A 24,337-nucleotide genomic window follows, 5' to 3' on the forward strand; every position below is an offset into this window, starting at 1 on the left:
ACCTTTGAAATCAAATTCTATGGTTATTCTAGAAAGGAGAAAAAGGTTTTCAGGGTAAATAAGGTGCCGGAGTGCATTAAAGCATCAAAATAGAGCTTATACAGCAATAAATCTCCTGGGGAAAGATCTTCCTGGACCCCCCTATAGAGGTCTGAGCTAAGTCCCCCAATATCCACAAATCCTAGAAACGCCCTAATATGAAGAATAACGCAGTCGATGTCAATTTACGATCCTTTACTTAAGCTGTTGAGTGTCAGGAAAGTAGGAAAATCCTGCGGCACACAAGAAAAGACAAGATACATATTTTTTTTCTGCTTTTTAGTTTATTCTCTTAAGATTTCCCAAACAGCAACAGCTACCAGAGCCAAACATAGGAACAAAAGATCATTGTGTTTGCTTGGCAGAACATTTATCTTGCATTTTATTTTTCAGGGAAAAAAACCAAAAAAAATCAAATCTTTAACAATATAGAAAATGTGATTTTTGGTGGTTTAGTCACAAAATAAAATAAAAAACAACTAACTAACACACCAGTGTTCCATGACCAACTGACCAACTTATTGGGTGATGAAGTTAAAACACGAGGCCAAAGCTTGTGAGTCAGACAAATCAACCTGTCTCCATCCACAGTTGGCGTTGCCATGTTGGTAAATGAGGTCTTAAGGGCCAGTCAAGCTGCTGCAGAGCGTTCTGTGTCTTTGAATTGGAGGGTGGAGCGGGTAGGACATTAGTCGTCCGAGTCTGTGTCGTGGCGCCGCCTGTGGCTTTGTGTGGCACCAGCAGGGGCCGTCTTGTGGCTGACAGGGTTACGGAGGACAGGAGACCCCCCATCAGAAGAGTCTGTGTCGTGCCGCTGCTGTCGATGATGGGGGTAGGAAGGCTGTCGCTCGGCCTTTGCCCCCCCCCTTGAATAGCTGTCATGGGGTCTGGCTCCACTCTGACTATGGTATGATGGATTATGATGATGGTGGTCCTTTCTCTGTCTGAGGAGTAAAAGGAAACAAACAATCGATGATTGGATCTGGGTGGATCGGGTAAGATGTTGTGAGGCTGAAAAAAAAGTAGCTGCCGGACAGTGACATCCACAGAAAACCAATGACAGCCGTAGTATAATATAACTGGTGTTGACAATTGTCTTTATGTTTTACAACTGATACCATTAAATTTGTGCACTGCTGTTAACTGTTTGTTATATTAGGATTTCTCTCTTGAGCAAATAAATTGCATTATTATGTCTCCACCCCTGTCCTATACAACTGAGTTACAGGATAAACGTAAGGTCTTCTGAGACACGCAACCCAGATTTTAAAGGCAATACTTCAAGAATATTTTTTAGGACAGTACCTTAGTGCCCTCTAGTGCTGGCAGGGGAAAGCTTTTGTCTCAAAATCTGTATGTTTGTAAATCTGGCTGCTGTACAAGAGGTGGGCACACTAACATGAGCAAATGTGAAATGTGAGCTAACAAAATAAAATACAATGTCACTTAATATTGCAGCCTTTGTAACGCCTGTGCTAAATTACATCTGAAAATGAAACGTATATATGCTCTTCAAAGCCAGACTCCAATACTAAGGATTTTTGAGTGAAAATGCAGAAGTACAGATCATTTAACCGGATAAATGGGACTTGGGTTATACTCCATAAGGAGCGTGAAGGTCTCTAAACAGATGTTTTGATATAGTTTTACTGTGGTTTAAAACAATTCCCAATCAACCAATAAAAAGATCTGTTCCTTTCCTGATAGCAAGATGCAAGAAAAAGTTTATTCACAAATTCAAGGCGACACAGCAGGATTAAAAAATAGTTATTTTGTGGATAAAGTATTCCTCTAAGACGTACTTTGTAGTGTTCCTGTTCCTGTTCCTGTTATTTTGTCCACCCTCAGGCAATAGGTGATGGATAGTGACCAAAAAATCTATATGCAGAAATCAACCAACCTCTTTCTGTCATCGTCTGACCTCGAGGAGGACGAGTCTCTTCTTTGCCTCTTCTTCTTTTTTTCTTTCTTCTTTTTCTCCTTTTTGCTCTTTTTTTCTTTCTTTTTCTTTTTGCTCTCATGCCTACAGAGTAAAAAAATGATCAAAGTAAGCATGGGAAACCAGATGCAGGGTCACAAATGTTTTGTGCTACTTGTGTGTTTTAGGTGTTCTGTTATCTATCATATATACAGTATATTCTCACCGCTGTTCCGTATCCTCTTTTTCGACACTCTGAGATTTCTTCGCTGTTGAAGTTTCTGCACGACCTTCTGTCTTTTGGTGCTGCAAATAAAGCATTTTACTGATATTTATATCCAGTTTTAAAGCCAATGACAAAAACTCTCTCTTCTTAAAATCTTACCTCCTAAAGTCTCTTCAATACTCGCTAAAGATACTCAAAAGATGTGTTTTTCTGTCCCATCAAACTGCTTTACATCCTAAACACTTGCATCTTAAAATGTTGAGTCGCAGCAAGAAAATCAACTTACCGTAAAAACAGACAAGCCCATTTTAGCTGCCTCCTTTTCCTTCTGGGAGAGAGCCATTTTCCTTGACCCTGCACTGTAAATGGAAACAAGCACTGTAGAATCAGAGTGCATTCAGATAAAAGCCTCTTTTAACATCACTTGAATGTCAAGAGGAACATTATAATGAGTTTTAACAGCACAAAAAAAGAACATAGTGAAAGGCAGAGACAGATATTGCCATTTTTCCTTACAATGTCATTTGCCCAAAAATCTTATAAAATAGGACCTTAATGAACACAAACTTTCATATGATGGATGCACATTTCTGAAAATTCTGTATTTTTACAGTCTATTGCACTTTTTCCTTTGCCACAAACATTGCCATTGTAAACTGACTTTATGTTGTTGCTTTGCTGTTATCTCCCAAAACTGAAAATGTTCTGAAGGAAAAAAAAAAAATCACCCAGAGCTCCCTAAGCCAGAGACCCGGTCCACATCTCTCTCTTCACCATCGGCTTCTTCCCTCCTGCAAACATCTGCAAGGTCCTGGAATTAAAATTGGGAAAATTTAGATTAAAAAAAAAGGCAAGTTCTTCAAAGAGCTTCTGAGTACCAAACAAAGTGACATACCTCTTTGGTGAGGCCAGTTGGCTGCCTCTTTATATTCTTGTGCCCTCTAGATGGAGAACGGGAAAAAAACTGATTAATTTTGTTGACCCACACTTACTTTTTTCAACCATTTCTATTATAGGAAGATGTACATACAGGGCAGCCATCAGCGCCTCGTGCTCTGCAGCCTTGACAGCAGCAAGTTCATCCTCTTTGGACAAAGCTGCACCGCTTTTTTTGTCTTTTGCGTACCATGACAGATCTTTGCCTTTTTGCCATCGTCCTACTGGAGCCATCAAAGAGTTCCCTAGAAACAAGATGGGAGAATTAAAAGCAGTTGAGAAAGATGTTTCTTCTTAGTTTCTTTATGTGTGTTTTTTTAAAACCTGGCTCTCTTTATGCTGAACAGCAGACAATCATCAAAACAGTCACCAATTATTGGTGTAGGCTGACTAACCATTGCAGTTTTACAATGATGTCAATGCTTGTAGATGCTGATTTGACTATTTAAAAGTCACATAAAAAACAAATTAGATTCTGTTTTGGGGCAATATTTATCTTTAATGTAACAACTAAAGTGAAGGCGTTTTTGCTTGATTTGCGTTGCTTATTTTAGTGTTGCTTATTGATCCATGTTTGCTTGTTTGCTTACTTTTCTTGCTCACACAGCCTTTGTATTTTTTGTATTTGTTTATGCCTATTGACGTGAGATAACTATATATAAAAATATTTTTCTCACTTTGGAAACTACACATCGTGGGTCGCATCCTCGCCCCAAAATCACCTGTTGATCTCGTCATACTTTAAAACAACAACTCTGCGGTATGATCTGTGGTGACAACAAGCCTTATAATGTATCCATATCATGTATTTACGTGAGTGCATGTCCCCAAAAAATGACATGTACTCATCATGTTGTGTACGTCAATTGCATGTTTTTCTGTCACAGATGTGGTGGGGGCTGCGTAGGTCTTGTTTGGCCATCTGACCTGCTGCCAGCGGTGCGGGCTCAGATAGCAGAGTGGCTACGTGTGCGTGCTCAGAGAGGGGGCAATGAAAACCGGGACCTGCTGAGTGCAGACAGACAAACAGGACCGAACAGCCCGATACTGTGTAATGAGGGACTCTACGACAAAAGGTAATGGAAATTTGCAGCTTGTGGAGCACTGGGTCACTGGCTGTAGAGTTTATTAAAGTGGGATTTAAAAGACTTGCTCTGTTGGTTGCAAGTTGGCAAACAGCAACGTCTCTGGTTAGCGCTAACGTGCCTGCTAGTTTTCCTCGAAAGACTTACCGAGATAATTTTCTCTGTGTTTATCCACTTTCACATCGTCCCAGTTGAACTGGTCTTGGCCTCCTCGGACCCCTCCAGATCTCGAGGAACCAAACATTGTGAATACCTTGGTAGTGAAGAAGAGGTGTCCCGTTAGCCTAGCAAATTAGCAGCGCGACTGAGAAGGCCTTCTCATCCGGGTAGTTTTGTGGTTAGTTTAAATTCCTCGTGTATTTCGGAACAACGTGTTTCCTCGTGGTATTGTTTACTTCGACCCTCGAAACTCGTTGTAATTTTTCCAGTTTTTGCCTGAAAGATCTGCAGAGCACAAAAGGGAACAGCTTGACAAAACAGCGCTCAACTTAATCAAGGCTATGCTACATAGCTAGCGTTACCTTGCGGTCAAAAAATCAAAAATAAAGCATTAACAATGCACATATTTCTCCCAATTAAGGAAGAAACTGCGCCTACCAGTGAGTCAAATACATATATATTTATAATGGCCGCCTTTGTATGCTGTATTTTCTTTAGCTAATAATCCCAAGTATATCCACGTTTCTGTTTGTTTTTTTCCGACGCTCGTGAACATAACGTGCTGATGTTTTGGCCCGCATCGATGACGTAGGAGGCACAACTTCCTTAATGGCTCTTCCAGCAGAAACACAGAGCAGAGGAGGGAGAAAATCATCCGGACACCGTCCAAAGATCTGGGAATAAGTAACTCCCGATGTTCATGAGATATTTTTCCAGGGCGTTGTCAGGTAGGAAGGAGGATAACGGTCTTTTTTCTTATGTGTTTGTATTATCTGCCATTCTCACTGTAGATAGTGCTGCCATTCATCCCCTTCAGTGTGAGGAGTAAGATGGTTTCTGCAGCACTGGTGCAGGGAATAAGGTGGTTGGTGTGTGTTTGCTGAGCAAGATTAAGTTTAGCTGATGCAATATTAGCTGTAGTTTAATCAGTACATCGAGGTGTGAGCCATCAGTGATAACTTACCTGCATAAACCTTAGGGACTGTACTTAAATTTTCTTTTTTTTCTTTCTTTTTTTTTATCATGACACTCCGCAAAATTACAAATATTTTCCCCCAAATCTCCCTGAGTGACAGGGGAAATGCATCCCCCTTCCTCCACCATAAATACAGCATAGTGAGTCTGTGGCTTTTTAAGTTAACACCCAACCGACTGGCTAGTAAAATCTTTCTTTGGGATTTGTCTTAAAGTGGTGAATGGGCATCAGAAATATTTGATTTACTAGAGGAGTGTGGATATGAGGAAAACTATCTAAATTTAGCCAATGTGGATTTAGAGGAGTTTAGATCTCAAATAAGGGATAAGTATGCAAAATCATGGGTGAAAGAAATCTTGCAGAAGCCAAAACTGAGAACTTACTGTTTATTTAAAAATGATTATGAATATGAAAAATGTTTTAATCTGGCCAAAAGCCGCAGATCACTGTTTGCACGGCTAAGATGTGGAATACCACCACTACACACTGAAACAGGGAGATACAAGGATGTGTCTGAGGATGAAGTAATCTGTGAATACTGCAAGTTAAAAGAGGCGGAAAAAGAAATTCATTTTATTTTATATTGTCCTATGTATCATGATTTACAGGAAATGTTGTTTGAAAAGCATAATGATCATGACCCTGATTTAATTCATATGGAAGATGGCCCCTCAATGAAGTATCTCTTTGATAATGTTTTTGCTTTGTCTGACTATCTTTTTAAAGCTTGGGAAAGAAGGAGAAAAGTCACTTATAACTGAATTTATCAGACTGTTCATTATGAAAATGATTGGGTTATGAACTGGATCTACATACACTATTTGGAAGTGATGCATTAAGATTAGTTTATTTATTTTGTTTTGTCTGAAGCTGAGTTTTGAGCGTAAGGGGCTGTGTTGGTATGGATCTATGCATATATTTGGTCAATATATATTTTGTTGTGTCTTACCTCCTGGAGTATTTTATCTGGAGGTGGTTCATGTTTACTTGATGATCTTATCATACCGTGATGTCTGATGCTGGCTGGACTCTGGAATATTTACTGCATTTCAGTTAATGTGTCAGAATAATCCCACGTGGTATGGGTCATACAAATGACCAGACATGTAAATGAAAATATTCATTGTTTCATACTTTTTTCAAAAGAATAAAAAAAAGAAGGAAATATTGGTTAGTATTGGAGTTATTGCAGCGAGCAAAGAGCAAGCGACTTAGCCATTACCAAAAACAAACAGCTAATATCTAAAGCAAAATGCAGAACCTTTACAAAATGATGTGTTAAAAGACCGTCAGAAATGTGTAAATTCAGTGATAATTGTTTTATTTGGGGTTGACCAATACTGGTTTTTCACGGCCGATACTGCTTATTAGTAGTTAATGAGACAGATAACTGATATTCCTTTACAATAAAAACAAAACTTGAATATAACAAACACTTTTATCAAATGTTTAATCAAAACTGAAAAGTTCAACATCATAAGTGGTAAGTTCCCAGCAACTTTCTTTATAAAATCAAGCAGACATATAAATTAAAGATGAATAAATAAAAGTAGCTCCCTGAGGTTTTACAAAGTGAAAGTTCCTCCCACATGGACACTTTCTTTGCACTTTTTGATTGATTATTTTTATTGCCGATCATTAAAATAAAATGCCCCACACTTTTACCCCTGTTTATTTTACTCAGCATATACTTTTAAACTCAAATTATATGTTTAAAAAGTTACCAAAAGCACTTACCCACCAGTATCAATGCACAAAGCATGCATTTTTTTCTGGGATTGCTCCTCTTGTTTGCATTTACCGCCATAAAAACATACATTCAGCAGTTCAATGCAAATCATAACCTCCTTATTGCTGTGAGTCAAAGTGCACTTTGCAATGCCTGAGCTAGTAGTTTTTTATCTGTTTGGTAATTGTGGCACAAGATTGTGAACGCTTGTCTACTACTACATTATAATAACAGAACATAAAGGGTACTACTTTGCAGTTTTTGTATGCTGTAGTTGAAATGAAGAGAGCACAGCCCTAGAGACTGAGAAAGGAGGAAAATTAGTAGAACTTGTGCCCACATTATCCTCAAATCTCTGTTTCTGGGTAAATTGAACACTGCTGTTTTAACTTTACATACTGTATGTTGTACTTTCTAAGGCTTCAACAAATTCATATTTTGATCACAGTTGAGTCAACTGTTTTTTAGACAAACGGATCACAATTACAGTTTCCCAGAGCTTGGGGTCACATTTTCAGTTTGCTCATTCTCTTATCTCTTATCATATGATGCAACAAAAAGACCAAGAGTGGCATTTAATTGTCAAATTTGAGAAGCTGGAAAGCACTTTTGAACTTTTTAGTGTATTTTGCTTGAAAAGTAGTTGCTGATGTTGTTCATTGAGTAAATGATGAAATCATCTTATTGTTTTAGCTCTCAGACTGAACACCTGAACTCAGACGGCTGAGACGTGATACAGTTCACATGATTTAAATTTTTCCTTAGGCAAATATCAATCACATGGGGTTCAGTGCACATGATTAAAGTTAAGCACAGTGCAGCCTCATAAGGGTCAGCTCTTGCTGATTGTAAACCTGCATGTCTCTCATTTCCTGTCACGCAGCTCTATGTCCAGTACAAATAGTTGATTCTTGTCTGTGTGCAAGTTTCATAAGCTCTATTAATACCTCAGTTTTAAAAAAAAGTCGACCTGTTTACCCATTTGTCTTTTGATTTGCTTTCTTTTTTATTACTTTTGATGTATGTCAGAAATAATGATAAATGGCCTCAAGTGATTAATTAAAATAACATATTTACCCTGAGTGGCAATAACAGAACCAGTGATACAGAAATCATTAGTAAATAAGACAGAACTCTAAGTTTGCAAAGTTTCAGCCACTTTTACCTTTATTAATGAAAATAATTAGTATTTTATCAGAATTAAATGATTAAGTTCATAAATTAACTGGCCCTCATTAGTCACGGAAATAAATCTATTAACAAACAAACTTATTAGGCTTTTTGAATAATTATTTTGTTTAGTTAATGATTACATGATTGATTAAATGATTATTATGGTTGTAGTTAGGGCTGGGCAATATATCTATATTATATGTCTATCGTGATATGAGACTACTACATGTTAGATTTTGGATATTGTAATAACATAAGTGTTGTCTTTTCCTTCCTGGTTTTAAAGGTTGCATCACAGTGAAGGGAAGTTTTTTCTTACCTTACCAGATTTTTTTAGCTCTTTTATTATTTGCCTTATATAGGTGTGTGAAAGTATGTATCAGGTTGTGTGGTAGCAATCGCTTCAGGGTGTCGGGTCAGGACTATCAGTGGTCAGATGAGTTCGATGATAAAAAAGGCAGAGTCCAGTTCTTGATTTTCAAACTTTATCTTAGATTGTGTGTGTGTGTGTGTGTGTGTGTGTGTGTGTGTGTGTGTGTGTGTGTGTGTGTGTGTGGTAGTTGTCTTTAGAGTCAAATTAACAATCCTCTGCCCCCCTGCCTCGCAATATCCTGTACTTCCTGCACAGCTCAGCGAAGACATGTTCAGCCTCCGCCGGATGATGTAACTGGTTGTCAAAGTGCGTGATTAGGAGCTTTGTGACTAGGTGAGAGGGGTCTAAAAATACTGGGTGCAAAACTTCCTGGCTCAGGCTGTCACACCTGTGGAGTCTACCTTGCACATGGATCAGATCAGAGGACTCATCGTATTCAGGAGCGAGTGTAAACAACCTGCGGCCAGTCACAATGGTCTTGCCTGATTTGATTAGCTCAAACTCCTCAGGAAAGCTCTCCATCTGAGCGTGTGTCAGGAGTGCCAACTCTGCTTTGTGGAAGTCGTCTGCATCAGGGAGAGCAGTGGTGTCAGCTGCCCCATGTAACGACTGTGTGGTGGCTTTCAGGAGGTCTCTGATATCAGGTATGGTGGAACTGGTTGACCCTATGAGAAGACCACAAAACACTGTCTCCCACAGCTCATCTACCTCTTCTGTGGCTTCTCCCTCTGGTGCCTTCGGCCAGTGGGTAGCAGGTAGCTGAAGAAAGGGTGGCCCTTGACTCCAGCGATTGTCCCCAGCAAGCTGACCCAGTGTTTTACCCCCTATGATATCGTCTGCAGGATTGGTGGCTGAGTTGATATAGCGCCAGGCTGCAGGGTCTTATAGCTCTTGTATTTCTGCAACCCTGGTCCCCACAAACACCTCATACTGGCAAGAATTGGATTGGAGCCAGTTAAGTACTGTGGTGGAGTCTGTCCAATATACCACATCCTGGATATCAAGAGTGAGTTCTTCTTTATTACAGAAGCCGACTGTGCTCCTGTCAAGGCTCCACACAGTTCCAACCAGGGGATTTAGAGTTGTTTCTTGGGTGCGTCTCTTGATCTTGCAGCCAAGAAAGCTACCTGGACTTGTCTTCTTCAGTGCTCAGGTATGCTATGGACTCATACGCACGCTCAGAGGTGTCGCAGAACACATGGATACTCCGACTGCTGTTGCTGTGCTCACGACTATGGTTGGTATAGTACCTCCTCAATGTTATCTGTGAAAGCTGGGAAGGCTCACTTTCCCACAACTGCCAGGCTTAGAGTAAGTCTTCAGGTAGGTGAGAATCGCCCCATCTCCTTTTCTTGTCCCAAAGACGTTGCACGAATTTGGCTCTCGTGGTATATGGGATTATGAATCCCAGAGGATTGTATTGTTGGGCAAGAAGTCGATAAATGTTGCGCATGGTAGGCTCTGGACTTTCACTCTGGTGGTGCTTGTACTGCAGTGTGTCAGACTTGCACTGCCATACGAGTCCAAGAGGAGTGCGCTCCTCAGTTCAAACCCACCCCCCACGAGAGGGGTTTGCATACAACCCACCAACTACTTAGCTCACTCTTCAGGGGGGGAGGACATGTCTCTGGACATGTGCTTGGAGTGCAAAGATGGCACAACACAGGCTGCGTGTTGTCCCAAAGGGGAGTACCTGCCACTCATAGACTGTTGGTTGTTCATCTACCTTCATGTCAGGCCACAGAAACCAAAGGAAGGGTCCGTCTTCTTCCAGCAGGCACAGTTGGTGCAACCTCCCTTTCACATCACTGCTGATGGCAATTGGGCATCTCTATATCATAGCGTCTTGGCCATCTTGGCCATTGAACGTGAAGGAGCAGTTAAAGACTATCGTATCCTTTTTTCGTTGTGGTGGCCCATGTGTTGTGGGATGAACCACAAATGGCTGCTCTTCTTAGCTTTTGTAGGTGACATTGGTGTATTGACATGGGGGGGGCATATCATCTGATCCCGTCGTCTTCAACCCTGATTGTCTTCTCGTCAAGCCGTTGCATGGTCTGCATCGTCATGGTCTTGCATCCTGCTTCGATCTGGTCATGAGATGCTCACTTTGGTACGGCAAGGTATCCAGTTGCCTCAGTTTTGCCACATTCTTGAAGAGCTTGGCTTCAGGAGGGGTACAGGAGGGGAGAAAGCACTGCTGCGGAGTCACACATTGATGCAGGAATCTTGATTGGCCTTGTAGAGCCCACACCCAGGTCTGGTTGTATGACTGCAGGTCCACCAGGGCCTAGGCATACAGTTTCCTTCAGAGTGTTGAGATGCGGGTAAGTGGCCTGATGAGCAGCAAAGGCTGTTCCTCCTTTAGGCTTGGCAATGGCAGGTACTTCTCCTGCAGAGCTTTGAGGCTTTATGGTGGGTGAGGCTGAGTCCCTTTGCAGTGAACATCCTCTTGATCTGGAAGGATTTGCGTTGTTGCTGAGGCCACGGAGAACGACACTGTAGCTCCATGGTAAGGACGAACCTCTTGCCAGGCAGTGCAGAGGGCCTGGTCTTCTGGTTCCTGATGAATTCCAAGGCCTTCAGCAGCTTCATCTAAGAGTATGGTGCAACTTGTTGACACAGTTGTTTTGTACCCTTATATTCAGCAACAACAAGGGTGTGATAGTCATCGTAACATAACAGCCTGTCAAAATAAATGCGTGTGTGTGTATGTGTGCGCGTGCGTGTGCACGTGCACGCGCAGGCTGGTCTGATCGTCAGTGCTGAGTGACACGCTATAGCAAGAAGAGGGGAGGAGAAATAGCAGAACATACAAGTTCAGGTGGTGACAACAAGTCACATATATATGTGCGTGTGTGTTTTTGTAATATATATATTTTATACAAAATCGGAATCTCATTTGTTTACATACTAAAGTACTGCCAGGTAACTTTAAGTCAGTACTACTGACTACAGTATTACTGAATATTTGAAGGCGAACTACATTTCTGTTGGCATATACAAGTATAGCACTTCTTCTCTTTTTGCAATTGTATGTTCCTAAAATTAAAATTCATATATTCTCAGTATTTTACGGCAGCAATACCCTGAAATATGTTGATATTATTTAACGGCCATATCGTCCACCCCTAGCCTTTACCCACTTAGTCATTATATCCACATTACTGATGATTTTTTATAAATGTGGAAATATTTTGTGAAAGCACCAATAGTTTACCCCTCAATATTACCACAAAATTGGTATCAATTTATTATTTGTTTAGAAATGTCAAGATGTAGATTGAATCTCCATATCACCTAGGCCCAGCTTTGGTAAAGAATTTGCACTCCATATGAAAATAGCAGGCAATGTTTGATTGCCAGAAAATTAATCAGCAAGAATTTAGATTCTTTCTATTGTTTAGGTCATTTATCAAGCAAAAATACTCAACATTTTCTGATTGCAGCTTCTCATATGTGAGGATTACTTGCTTTTTATGTTACATATATCACTGTCAGTTCTATATCTTTGGGTTTTGAAACTGGTTTTAGTCAGACAAAAAAACCTAAAACTCCCTGGTCTCTTTCAGCGATTAACCCTTGCACTGAAGATATAATCAGTATTAAAAATAATATTTTTTGCAGCCTTTATTGTCCCCATATGGTAAAATAAAGCTGATGATAATTGCCCAATTAAATTCATAGATGGCTTTGGAAATGCTGAGGTGGAGGGTTGGGGTTGGGGATGATTATTGTTCCAGGACAGGACTCTAAAAATAATTAGGCTACTTCACTGGGTTCTAAAAAAGGAAACTGGCCATGTTGCTGTTTACTGGACACATTCAAGAGGCAATGGAGAATGACTCTTGTCATGTGCACCTGCAAAGACAACCTCACTGCATCTGGTTTGCTTAGAAACAAGAAGGCTTATAATGCTGTGACTTTAGCCTAAGACCTCAGAGACGGGCCAAACTCCAGTACAATTTACTTTTTTTTTTTTTTTAAATCATTTATATATATTTATATATTTCATTTGTAATTTGGTGCATGTCATCATGTCATATGGATTACCTAATTTCCTGACCAATCGCAAACTTGTCTGAAACCTGACATTGATGTAAGTAACAGGCCTATAGCCAGTAATAATAATGATTGATATTAGTTTTCACTGTGTTTCTTTTACTTGCTCAATAGCACAGCTATAGCTGGTTTCCGGTGATCATTTCTGTTAGGAAGATTCTCACAGTTGTTATTGAGAACCAGCTGAATTCTGGTTATACTACATTGGTTTCTTGACCTGTAGAAAAGACAATAACCTAAAAGTTACTTAGAAGAAAGAAGGGTTGTTTCAGCATTTAGTATAGGATAAGATAATCATTTATTTACTTTTATTAGACCCAAATTAGAAAAAATTGTATCATTAAGGGGGACAAAGAGGACAGTGCAACACATGAAGTGTCAGTAAATAAAAAGCAAAATAATAAGTAAAATATAGTATTACAGAATTATTATCAGTTACGATGGCTATGGATGCACAATATTGGATTTTTTGCAGATATCCGATATGCTGATACATAGCAATTGATTTGGCCATTAATCACTGCCGATATTGATACATCCACTTTTTTCCCCACCTGATTTTAGCGATCATCCATTTTCTCCTGTATTGGAATTCATATATCATACCATATGATATCATATATTCATCATATGATGCATACCCTTATTGTGATGGCCAACCAGCAGATGGAGACATAAAATACAATACAACATACAGTGTATGTAATATTTGTTCATTGTGCAAAATAAGATAAATATTTAAACTTAGGGTTGATGTTCTATATATGTTGACCATGTCTATTTAAAAAATATAATAATAGAAATATCAGCAGAACTCACTATGAAGTAAAATACCAATATTTAATTTAAAGCCAATATCAATCAATACTGATTCTCAGGGTATTTTGGGGTTGAACAAAAGTTTAATAAATTGAAGTATGTGTAAAAAGTCTCCCTTTTAAAAATAACTAAAATAAAGGTAAGACTCTCTGTCCAGTTATGTTTTTTGAACACCGTAGATAAGTAAATGAGCACTGTATAACCGTTTTTTTCTTTTATTATTTATAAAAAAATTGCAATTATTCAGACAGATATTTATTTTATTCATATTTTGAAACTGGTATACTGTTGCAACCCTTGAAAGCACGGCCCTGCCCTCTCTTTGTCTCTCCTCCCTCCCGCTCTTGTACTCAGTCTGCCTACACACAGTCACACCCTCTCTGTTCACTTCAATTTTCCTTTTGCTTGAGCTGTGTGTCTCGAGAAAAGGTAAGGGGGAACACTACAGGCTTTACTTCATTCTTCACGTGAGTGGCTTATCTAAGAAATGTTAATGAAAGAAAAGTTGTGTAGAACATCTCAGTATGGAGAAGGTAAGATGTTGAAGTAGCTATTTTGCCAAAGTGTAGTTCAGATACTATGCTTATAGGTTTGTCAGTGATTGTTTGGGGTTTTTTTGCATTATGTAGTTTTTAGGGAGTTTTAAGTACTCATTTATTTCAATATGAGTCCCTGTGTCTATTAAAAGCAGTTTTTCCTCTCTGCCTCTCCTGTCTCCTGCCATCACAAGCAGAGCAGGCTCTCCAGTTAGAGGGTAATTGCTCCTGCACCATGGTAACCTCATGACTTGCCAACCCGTTGATTGCTCTAGTGGGAGGTGTTTTGGTCTCATTATTTGGCCCTCCTTTAAGAACCCCCGGCTTATCATTTTATCATGCTTATCCCACCAGGGCGAGACTTGTCTGAGCACGTTAATTCGCTGTAATGTTGTGAAGTCTTTTTAAAGCAACATGTTTGTGCACGGACAGATGTGGTCCGAAATGACTCATGCCATTAGATTCCAGTGGGCATGTGTCATCCCTCCAGCCTGGCCCAAGTTTTTCCTCCACTGAACTCTCCTCTCCACCTCTCCTGCAGCTATGGCTGGACCCAGGCCTGTGGTGCTCAGCGGCCCGTCCGGGGCAGGGAAGAGCACTCTGCTGAAGATGCTCATGGAAGAATATCAGAGTGTCTTTGGCTTCAGCGTCTCCCGTAAGTGCGCCACTCTATACCAAAGCATTTAACATCGATTTCGGTGGTGTTCTCACTAGTGTAGCACAATTAATTGAAATGAATAAAATTGTCGAAGTGCCTTAAAGCTGAGTGCAATGTACATATCACACTGGGTAAAGTTTGGTAAAGATAAAATGTGTCATAACATGCCATTATACATGAAGCGTTGAGGAGATGAGGCTCGCAGAATCTGTGACTTCATTAAAATCACTTCTTAAAAACCATTTTTATAGACTTGCTGTCATGTGATGTCATCTATTTTAATTTGTCTTTTGATTTATCTTTTATTCTGTCTTGATCGTGTTTAGTTCTATTATTACAATTATTTCCGTGTTTACTGCTTATATTCTTTGAATTGCATTTACTTTTATCTTTGTCACTATCTATTCTATCTTCCATCAGATATGTTTTTGTCTCACATCGCTTGTTTAATTCTATCTCAAATTTTGTCTGGCCATAGTTTGGCATTACTGTTCTTCCGCTTTGCCTTCTTTGTCAAGTTTTTAAAAGGTGCTTTATAAAATTATTGTTATTATTACTATTAATATTATTATTAGTAGTATTACAGAGATGCTTCCGTCTACAAATCATATTCCAGACATATGCAGCCATGCTTGTTTGGTACAGACCTAAGCAAAAATCACATAATTATCTTATTTATTTGTTTGTATGTTTATTTTTATTTATTTTTTACATTATTTTTTCAGTGAAAATGAAATGCAAAAATAACCATTCTTACTGAAACTGTAACTCATTTCGCAATATCTTGAAGAATAATCGCAATTTATTTTTATTTTTGCAGAATGTGCAGCCCTCAGTTTAGTGATTCAGTACAGATGATGACATAAAATGTCTTCTCAATTCTCAGATACAACAAGAAATCCTCGACCTGGAGAAGTGGATGGCAAAGGTACAGGTTTTTCCTCTTTCATAACCATCGTAACACGAAACCATTTTTAAAATCAGGAATATTGTTGCTTTCTATATCTGTACTCTCCTTTTGTGGGTTTCAGATTACCATTATGTCACGCGCGAGGTGATGCAAACAGGAATTGACAACAACGAATTCATTGAGAGCGCAGAGTTTTCAGGGAACATGTACGGGACGAGTAAAGCTGCTGTACAAGACGTCCAGGCCAAGAACCTTATCTGTATACTTGACATTGACATGCAAGGTGTGAGGAACATCAAAAGGACAGACCTCAGTCCCATCTACATCTCTATCCAGCCACCGTCCATGGCTATCCTGGTAAGCAAAGATAAGGGAAATGCATTTAAATTGAATTGACAGAAGTTTCTATTTTTCCTGTCAGAGTGGAGTTTTTGGGTGTTACCTGCTTTGTACCACAGCGGTCGTAGAGGGTTTGGATTAGTAATATTGCTGAATACCTTCCTGTATTGTTTCAGGAGAATCGTTTAAGACTCCGAAAAACAGAGTCAGAGGAGAGCCTCCAGAGGCGTTTACATGCAGCTAAAGTGGACATGGAGTTAAGTAAGTCTTAATTGTTTGTTTGCAAAAATGTAACCACATAAGCATTAAAAATGTGACTCTGAACATAATATTATCTCCTCGTAGGTAAAGAACCTGGCATGTTTGATGTCGTAATTATCAATGATAATTTGGATGAAGCTTATGGGCACTTAAAAAATCTCTTCTTGAGGTGAGTTATTATTGCAGTCCATGACATTAGATAATTAACATGCATTACAGCATTGTTTATGATGCACTGATTTGAGCATCAACAAATCAGGGTTCCCACGGTCACTGAAAACCTCCTTTACATAGATTTATAGTGGGTTATTTTATGAGGAGTTCACACACAATTCTCTAAATCCATGATTTGATCAGGTTTTTGACTTTAAGGTCACAATACTATTTGATTTCGGATTTAAACATTTTTTTCAGCAATTAATTGCCATTGTTGGACTGTAAAGTGTTTACTTTTAGTGATCAAACAAATCATTGATTTTATACCCAGACAGCTATCATTTGTGTTTTCATACTCTTTAAAAAGGTAGATTGCATGGTATGACAATAATAATTTATTGTGAGCAAATTTGCTTGATTTGCCCAAACATTAGCAAGAAATCAAAAAAATATTAGAAGAAAATTACCTGAAACTCTGAAAAGTTGTAAATGTATAGTTATTAGTGTTTCAAATCGTTCATGTGTCACACATTGTTGTATGCGACATTTGACATGGAAATTTAAAACTGGTATACCGCATGGACCAGTATACCACCCAGCACTATTTAAAGAACACGCTGCCCACCAGCAAAGTAAAGAGGTGAAATCATTCTAAAAACAATGTACAATTAAACTGATTTCATTTTAGGTGGCTATAAACTAACCAACTTCATGACGTGTGGGTTAAAAACAGATTGAACGGATTGAATTAAACATTTTTATCTGATTTGTGCATCCTTGCTTTAAATGTCGTAGTTAATTGATTTAGATTTGTCTGTATTACCTGTCCAACAATACCTACCCGTTTTGGGAGCATTATAAAATATTGTTTTTCCTTCTCTAGGAGATTAATATGGTCAAGAAAGTCAACATGTCTTCGTAGGAGACAGCAGGATCCTGACTCCTTTTAGTGCCACCCAGCCACTCCTTAAACACAGAACCACAGGCCTCCATTCCAGCCGTGAACATTCCCTTAGATGGTGGTCTGTGAAACTCAAACATCCCCATTGTGGACACACAGATTTTTAGGTTTTATATGGTGTTTAGAGGTAGTTATGAGCAAAGTATATACTGTAAGTGTAACTTTTTTTTTTACTGTGCTTTCCATATTTTTATTTTCATTTATATGAAGAGATACTCCAATAATGCTTACTTGATATCTGACTGTCATGGTGATATGCATTATGCTCTGTTAGATAGGGTTTATTTAACACAGAGTTACTGCTTGCTTCTTTGTCCTCTCATCAACCTGGACTAACACAAACAGGGAGTGACATAACTCATTTCATCATGTGGATTAACTGGTCTTTCGAGGGTTTGGTGAAAGGTAGTGTATGGATACCTTGATTGTAAACAGCCATGTTTTTTTCAGCAGAAACATTTGTAATGCTGAATTTGGCAGATGAGTTTTTCCCCTCTTGAAATCTATTTCCCACCACATTAAATACTGGTGACTCAAAAAGCGTTGCATAACATACACACACTCATCAAGATCCATACACTACCTATCACCAAAACCCTCGAAAGTACCAGATAATCCACAGGATGAAATGATTTATGTCACTCCCTGTTTGTTATCCAGGTTGAGAGAGGACAAAGATGCAAGCAGTAACCTCTGTGTAAATAAACCCTATCTAACTGAGCATAATGCAATTTCTCCATGACAGTCCCAATATCAAGTAAGCTTATTGAGTATCTCTAATATAAATGAAAATAAAAATATGGAAAGCACATAAAAAAAAAAGTTACCACATACAGTATATTACTTTGCTCATAACTACGCTCTAACCACCATATAAAACCTAAGAAAATCTGTGGTGTCCACAATGGGAATTGATTTCAAAGACCACCATCTAAGGGGAATGTTCACGCTGGAATGAGGGCCTGTGGTTTCTGTGTTTTAAGGAGTGGCTGGGTGGCACAAAAGGATCTGGATTCTGCTGTCCTCCTACGAAGACAGTTGACATTCTTGACTCATATTAATCTCCTAGAGAAGGAAAAACAATTATTTTATAATGCACCCAAACGGGTAGATTTGTTGACAGTAATCCAGACAAATCTAATCCATTAACTACGACATTTAAAGCAATGATGCACAAATCAGATAAACATGTTTATCAATCCGTTCCAATCTGTTTTAACCCACCACGTCAGGAAGTAGATTATGTTTAAAGCCACCTAAAATTGAAATCAGTTTAATTGTACATTGTTTTTAGAATGATTTCGCCTCTTTACTTTGCTGGTGGGCAGCGTGTTCTTTAGATAGTGCTGGGTGGTATACTGGTCCATGCGGTATACCAGTTTTAAATTTCCATGTCAAATGTCGCATACAACAATGTGTGACACATGAACGATTTGAAACACTAATAACTATACATTTACAACTTTTCAGAGTTTCAGGTAATTTTCTTCTAATATTTTTTTCTGATTTCTTGCTAATGTTTGGGCAAATCAAGCAAATTTGCTCACAATAAATTATTATTGTCATACCATACAATCTACCTTTTTAAAGAGTATGAAAACACAAATGATAGCTGTCTGGGTATAAAATCAATGATTTGTTTGATCCCTAAAAGTTAACACTTTACAGTCCAACAATGGCAATTAATTGCTGAAAAAAATGTTTAAATCCGAAATCAAATAGTATTGTGACCTTAAAGTCAAAAACCTGATCAAATCATGGATTTAGAGAATTGTGTGTGAACTCCTCGTAAAATAACCCACTATAAATCTATGTAAAGGAGGTTTTCAGTGACCGTGGGAACCCTGATTTGTTGATGCTCAAATCAGTGCATCATAAACAATGCTGTAATGCATGTTAATTATCTAATGTCATGGACTGCAATAATAACTCACCTCAAGAAGAGCATTTTTTAAGTGCCCATAAGCTTCATCCAAATTATCATTGATAATTACGACATCAAACATGCCAGGTTCTTTACCTACGAGGAGATAATATTATGTTCAGAGTCACATTTTTAATGCTTATGTGGTTACATTTTTGCAAACAAACAATTAAGACTTACTTAACTCCATGTCCACTTTAGCTGCATGTAAACGCCTCTGGAGGCTCTCCTCTGACTCTGTTTTTCGGAGTCTTAAACGATTCTCCTGAAACAATACAGGAAGGTATTCAGCAATATTACTAATCCAAACCCTCTACGACCGCTGTGGTACAAAGCAGGTAACACCCAAAAACTCCACTCTGACAGGAAAAATAGAAACTTCTGTCAATTCAATGAAATGCATTTCTTATCTTTGCTTACCAGGATAGCCATGGACGGTGGCTGGATAGAGATGTAGATGGGACTGAGGTCTGTCCTTTTGATGTTCCTCACACCTTGCATGTCAATGTCAAGTATACAGATAAGGTTCTTGGCCTGGACGTCTTGTACAGCAGCTTTACTCGTCCCGTACATGTTCCCTGAAAACTCTGCGCTCTCAATGAATTCGTTGTTGTCAATTCCTGTTTGCATCACCTCGCGCGTGACATAATGGTAATCTGAAACCCACAAAAGGAGAGTACAGATATAGAAAGCAACAATATTCCTGATTTTAAAAATGGTTTCGTGTTACGATGGTTATGAAAGAGGAAAAACCTGTACCTTTGCCATCCACTTCTCCAGGTCGAGGATTTCTTGTTGTATCTGAGAATTGAGAAGACATTTATGTCATCATCTGTACTGAATCACTAAACTGAGGGCTGCACATTCTGCAAAAATAAAAATAAATTGCGATTATTCTTCAAGATATTGCGAAATGAGTTACAGTTTCAGTAAGAATGGTTATTTTTGCATTTCATTTTCACTGAAAAAATAATGTAAAAAATAAATAAAAATAAACATACAAACAAATAAATAAGATAATTATGTGATTTTTGCTTAGGTCTGTACCAAACAAGCATGGCAGCATATGTCTGGAATATGATTTGTAGACGGAAGCATCTCTGTAATACTACTAATAATAATATTAATAGTAATAATAACAATAATTTTATAAAGCACCTTTTAAAAACTTGACAAAGAAGGCAAAGCGGAAGAACAGTAATGCCAAACTATGGCCAGACAAAATTTGAGATAGAATTAAACAAGCGATGTGAGACAAAAACATATCTGATGGAAGATAGAATAGATAGTGACAAAGATAAAAGTAAATGCAATTCAAAGAATATAAGCAGTAAACACGGAAATAATTGTAATAATAGAACTAAACACGATCAAGACAGAATAAAAGATAAATCAAAAGACAAATTAAAATAGATGACATCACATGACAGCAAGTCTATAAAAATGGTTTTTAAGAAGTGATTTTAATGAAGTCACAGATTCTGCGAGCCTCATCTCCTCAACGCTTCATGTATAATGGCATGTTATGACACATTTTATCTTTACCAAACTTTACCCAGTGTGATATGTACATTGCACTCAGCTTTAAGGCACTTCGACAATTTTATTCATTTCAATTAATTGTGCTACACTAGTGAGAACACCACCGAAATCGATGTTAAATGCTTTGGTATAGAGTGGCGCACTTACGGGAGACGCTGAAGCCAAAGACACTCTGATATTCTTCCATGAGCATCTTCAGCAGAGTGCTCTTCCCTGCCCCGGACGGGCCGCTGAGCACCACAGGCCTGGGTCCAGCCATAGCTGCAGGAGAGGTGGAGAGGAGAGTTCAGTGGAGGAAAAACTTGGGCCAGGCTGGAGGGATGACACATGCCCACTGGAATCTAATGGCATGAGTCATTTCGGACCACATCTGTCCGTGCACAAACATGTTGCTTTAAAAAGACTTCACAACATTACAGCGAATTAACGTGCTCAGACAAGTCTCGCCCTGGTGGGATAAGCATGATAAAATGATAAGCCGGGGGTTCTTAAAGGAGGGCCAAATAATGAGACCAAAACACCTCCCACTAGAGCAATCAACGGGTTGGCAAGTCATGAGGTTACCATGGTGCAGGAGCAATTACCCTCTAACTGGAGAGCCTGCTCTGCTTGTGATGGCAGGAAGACAGGAGAGGCAGAGAGGAAAAACTGCTTTTAATAGACACAGGGACTCATATTGAAATAAATGAGTACTTAAAACTCCCTAAAAACTACATAATGCAAAAAAACCCCAAACAATCACTGACAAACCTATAAGCATAGTATCTGAACTACACTTTGGCAAAATAGCTACTTCAACATCTTACCTTCTCCATACTGAGATGTTCTACACAACTTTTCTTTCATTAACATTTCTTAGATAAGCCACTCACGTGAAGAATGAAGTAAAGCCTGTAGTGTTCCCCCTTACCTTTTCTCGAGACACACAGCTCAAGCAAAAGGAAAATTGAAGTGAACAGAGAGGGTGTGACTGTGTGCAGGCAGACTGAGTACAAGAGCGGGAGGGAGGAGAGACAAAGAGAGGGCAGGGCCATGCTTTCAAGGGTTGCAACAGTATACCAGTTTCAAAATATGAATAAAATAAATATCTGTCTGAATAATTGCAATTTTTTATAAATAATAAAAGAAAAAACAGTTATACAGTGCTCATTTACTTATCTACGGTGTTCAAAAAACATAACTGGACAGAGAGTCTTACCTTTATTTTAGTTATTTTTAAAAGGGAGACTTTTTACACATACTTCAATTTATTAAACTTTTGTTCAACCCCAAAATACCCTGAGAATCAGTATTGATTGATATTGGCTTTAAATTAAATATTGGTATTTTATCTTCATAGTGAGTTCTGCTGATATTTCTATTATTATATTTTTTAAATAGACATGGTCAACATATATAGAACATCAACCCTAAGTTTAAATATTTATCTTATTTTGCACAATGAACAAATATTACATACACTGTATGTTGTATTGTATTTTATGTCTCCATCTGCTGGTTGGCCATCACAATAAGGGTATGCATCATATGATGAATATATGATATCATATGGTATGATATATGAATTCCAATACAGGAGAAAATGGATGATCGCTAAAATCAGGTGGGGAAAAAAGTGGATGTATCAATATCGGCAGTGATTAATGGCCAAATCAATTACTATGTATCAGCATATCGGATATCTGCAAAAAATCCAATATTGTGCATCCATAGCCATCGTAACTGATAATAATTCTGTAATACTATATTTTACTTATTATTTTGCTTTTTATTTACTGACACTTCATGTGTTGCACTGTTCTCTTTGTCCCCCTTAATGATACAATTTTTTCTAATTTGGGTCTAATAAAAGTAAATAAATGATTATCTTATCCTTTACTAAATGCTGAAACAACCCTTCTTTCTTCTAAGTAACTTTTAGGTTATTGTCTTTTCTACAGGTCAAGAAACCAATGTAGTATAACCAGAATTCAGCTGGTTCTCAATAACAACTGTGAGAATCTTCCTAACAGAAATGATCACCGGAAACCAGCTATAGCTGTGCTATTGAGCAAGTAAAAGAAACACAGTGAAAACTAATATCAATCATTATTATTACTGGCTATAGGCCTGTTACTTACATCAATGTCAGGTTTCAGACAAGTTTGCGATTGGTCAGGAAATTAGGTAATCCATATGACATGATGACATGCACCAAATTACAAATGAAATATATAAATATATAAATGATTTAAAAAAAAAAAAAAAGTAAATTGTACTGGAGTTTGGCCCGTCTCTGAGGTCTTAGGCTAAAGTCACAGCATTATAAGCCTTCTTGTTTCTAAGCAAACCAGATGCAGTGAGGTTGTCTTTGCAGGTGCACATGACAAGAGTCATTCTCCATTGCCTCTTGAATGTGTCCAGTAAACAGCAACATGGCCAGTTTCCTTTTTTAGAACCCAGTGAAGTAGCCTAATTATTTTTAGAGTCCTGTCCTGGAACAATAATCATACCCAACCCCAACCCTCCACCTCAGCATTTCCAAAGCCATCTATGAATTTAATTGGGCAATTATCATCAGCTTTATTTTACCATATGGGGACAATAAAGGCTGCAAAAAATATTATTTTTAATACTGATTATATCTTCAGTGCAAGGGTTAATCGCTGAAAGAGACCAGGGAGTTTTAGGTTTTTTTGTCTGACTAAAACCAGTTTCAAAACCCAAAGATATAGAACTGACAGTGATATATGTAACATAAAAAGCAAGTAATCCTCACATATGAGAAGCTGCAATCAGAAAATGTTGAGATTTTTGCTTGATAAATGACCTAAACAATAGAAAGAATCTAAATTCTTGCTGATTAATTTTCTGGCAATCAAACATTGCCTGCTATTTTCATATGGAGTGCAAATTCTTTACCAAAGCTGGGCCTAGGTGATATGGAGATTCAATCTACATCTTGACATTTCTAAACAAATAAATTGATACCAATTTTGTGGTAATATTGAGGGGTAAACTATTGGTGCTTTCACAAAATATTTCCACATTTATAAAAAATCATCAGTAATGTGGATAATAATGACTAAGTGGGTAAAGGCTAGGGGTGGACGATATGGCCGTTAAATAATATCAACATATTTCAGGGTATTGCTGCCGTAAAATACTGAGAATATATGAATTTTTTATGAATTACTCAAATAAACTTTGCATTGGGTCATGCAATTCACCCTCTTGTGCTTTGTTCCCACCCTGCCTTCCTGAATGATATTGCATTGAAATAGTGGACTGAGAAATTAAGCTGTTATCTTCCTACCACTGGGCCTCATGCAGAAACATTCTCTTAAATTTCTCCTAATTTTCTGGTAAGAGAAAATATCAGAGGAGTAAACCCCAGGTGCACAAAATGTTCTTAAACACATTGAAATTTAGGTGTGTTCACTGCTGAATCCCACTTAATCCTAAATCTCCTATTAGCATAGATAACACCCCCTAAACTCAATTTAAGAGTAGGTTTTGTGCCGTGGGCCAGGACCCCAAAAAAGGTTGTAAGCAGAAGAACTCATGCAGTGTTGA

General features: G+C 38.2%; 3 protein-coding genes across 3 annotated transcripts; 1 reads left to right on the top strand and 2 right to left on the bottom strand.

Moving 5' to 3' along the window:
- Window positions 1-303: 303 nt before the first annotated feature.
- On the bottom strand, window positions 304-4,523 carry c12h1orf35 (chromosome 12 C1orf35 homolog). Its single transcript, XM_042497295.1, has 8 exons — window positions 4,352-4,523; window positions 3,214-3,364; window positions 3,079-3,124; window positions 2,912-2,994; window positions 2,470-2,542; window positions 2,184-2,263; window positions 1,940-2,062; window positions 304-983 (listed from the first exon to the last, which is right to left on the bottom strand). The coding sequence occupies exons 1-8, from the start codon at window positions 4,446-4,448 to the stop codon at window positions 728-730; spliced, it is 909 nt and encodes a 302-aa protein (XP_042353229.1). The 5' UTR covers window positions 4,449-4,523; the 3' UTR covers window positions 304-727.
- A 445-nt stretch (window positions 4,524-4,968) lies between these two features.
- LOC121951085 (guanylate kinase-like) lies at window positions 4,969-17,318 on the top strand. Its single transcript, XM_042497297.1, has 7 exons — window positions 4,969-5,091; window positions 14,573-14,686; window positions 15,576-15,617; window positions 15,721-15,956; window positions 16,115-16,199; window positions 16,284-16,368; window positions 17,239-17,318. The coding sequence occupies exons 1-7, from the start codon at window positions 5,058-5,060 to the stop codon at window positions 17,303-17,305; spliced, it is 663 nt and encodes a 220-aa protein (XP_042353231.1). The 5' UTR covers window positions 4,969-5,057; the 3' UTR covers window positions 17,306-17,318.
- Window positions 17,319-19,161: 1,843 nt separating this feature from the next.
- Window positions 19,162-21,842, bottom strand: LOC121951084 (guanylate kinase-like). Its single transcript, XM_042497296.1, has 6 exons — window positions 21,693-21,842; window positions 20,930-21,043; window positions 20,000-20,041; window positions 19,661-19,896; window positions 19,421-19,505; window positions 19,162-19,336 (listed from the first exon to the last, which is right to left on the bottom strand). The coding sequence occupies exons 1-6, from the start codon at window positions 21,814-21,816 to the stop codon at window positions 19,227-19,229; spliced, it is 711 nt and encodes a 236-aa protein (XP_042353230.1). The 5' UTR covers window positions 21,817-21,842; the 3' UTR covers window positions 19,162-19,226.
- Between the last annotated feature and the right edge of the window lie 2,495 nt (window positions 21,843-24,337).

This window comes from Plectropomus leopardus, chromosome 12 (genome assembly GCF_008729295.1).
Source record: "Plectropomus leopardus isolate mb chromosome 12, YSFRI_Pleo_2.0, whole genome shotgun sequence".
Taxonomy (NCBI): Eukaryota; Metazoa; Chordata; class Actinopteri; order Perciformes; family Serranidae; genus Plectropomus; species Plectropomus leopardus.

Coding starts and splice junctions, on each gene's coding strand:
- c12h1orf35 (XM_042497295.1), bottom strand. CDS start 4,448: ATGTTTGGTTCCTCGAGATCTGGAGGGGTCCGAGGAGGCCAAGACCAG. Junction 3,125..3,213: donor GAGGCGCTGATGGCTGCCCT/GTATGTACATCT, acceptor TTCTCCATCTAG/AGGGCACAAGAATATAAAGA. Junction 2,543..2,911: donor TCTGGCTTAGGGAGCTCTGG/GTGATTTTTTTT, acceptor TTCCATTTACAG/TGCAGGGTCAAGGAAAATGG.
- LOC121951085 (XM_042497297.1), top strand. CDS start 5,058: ATGTTCATGAGATATTTTTCCAGGGCGTTGTCAG. Junction 15,618..15,720: donor TGGAGAAGTGGATGGCAAAG/GTACAGGTTTTT, acceptor TGTGGGTTTCAG/ATTACCATTATGTCACGCGC. Junction 16,369..17,238: donor TTAAAAAATCTCTTCTTGAG/GTGAGTTATTAT, acceptor TTCCTTCTCTAG/GAGATTAATATGGTCAAGAA.
- LOC121951084 (XM_042497296.1), bottom strand. CDS start 21,816: ATGGCCCTGCCCTCTCTTTGTCTCTCCTCCCTCCCGCTCTTGTACTCA. Junction 21,044..21,692: donor GCTGTGTGTCTCGAGAAAAG/GTAAGGGGGAAC, acceptor CCTCTCCTGCAG/CTATGGCTGGACCCAGGCCT. Junction 19,897..19,999: donor TGGAGAAGTGGATGGCAAAG/GTACAGGTTTTT, acceptor TGTGGGTTTCAG/ATTACCATTATGTCACGCGC.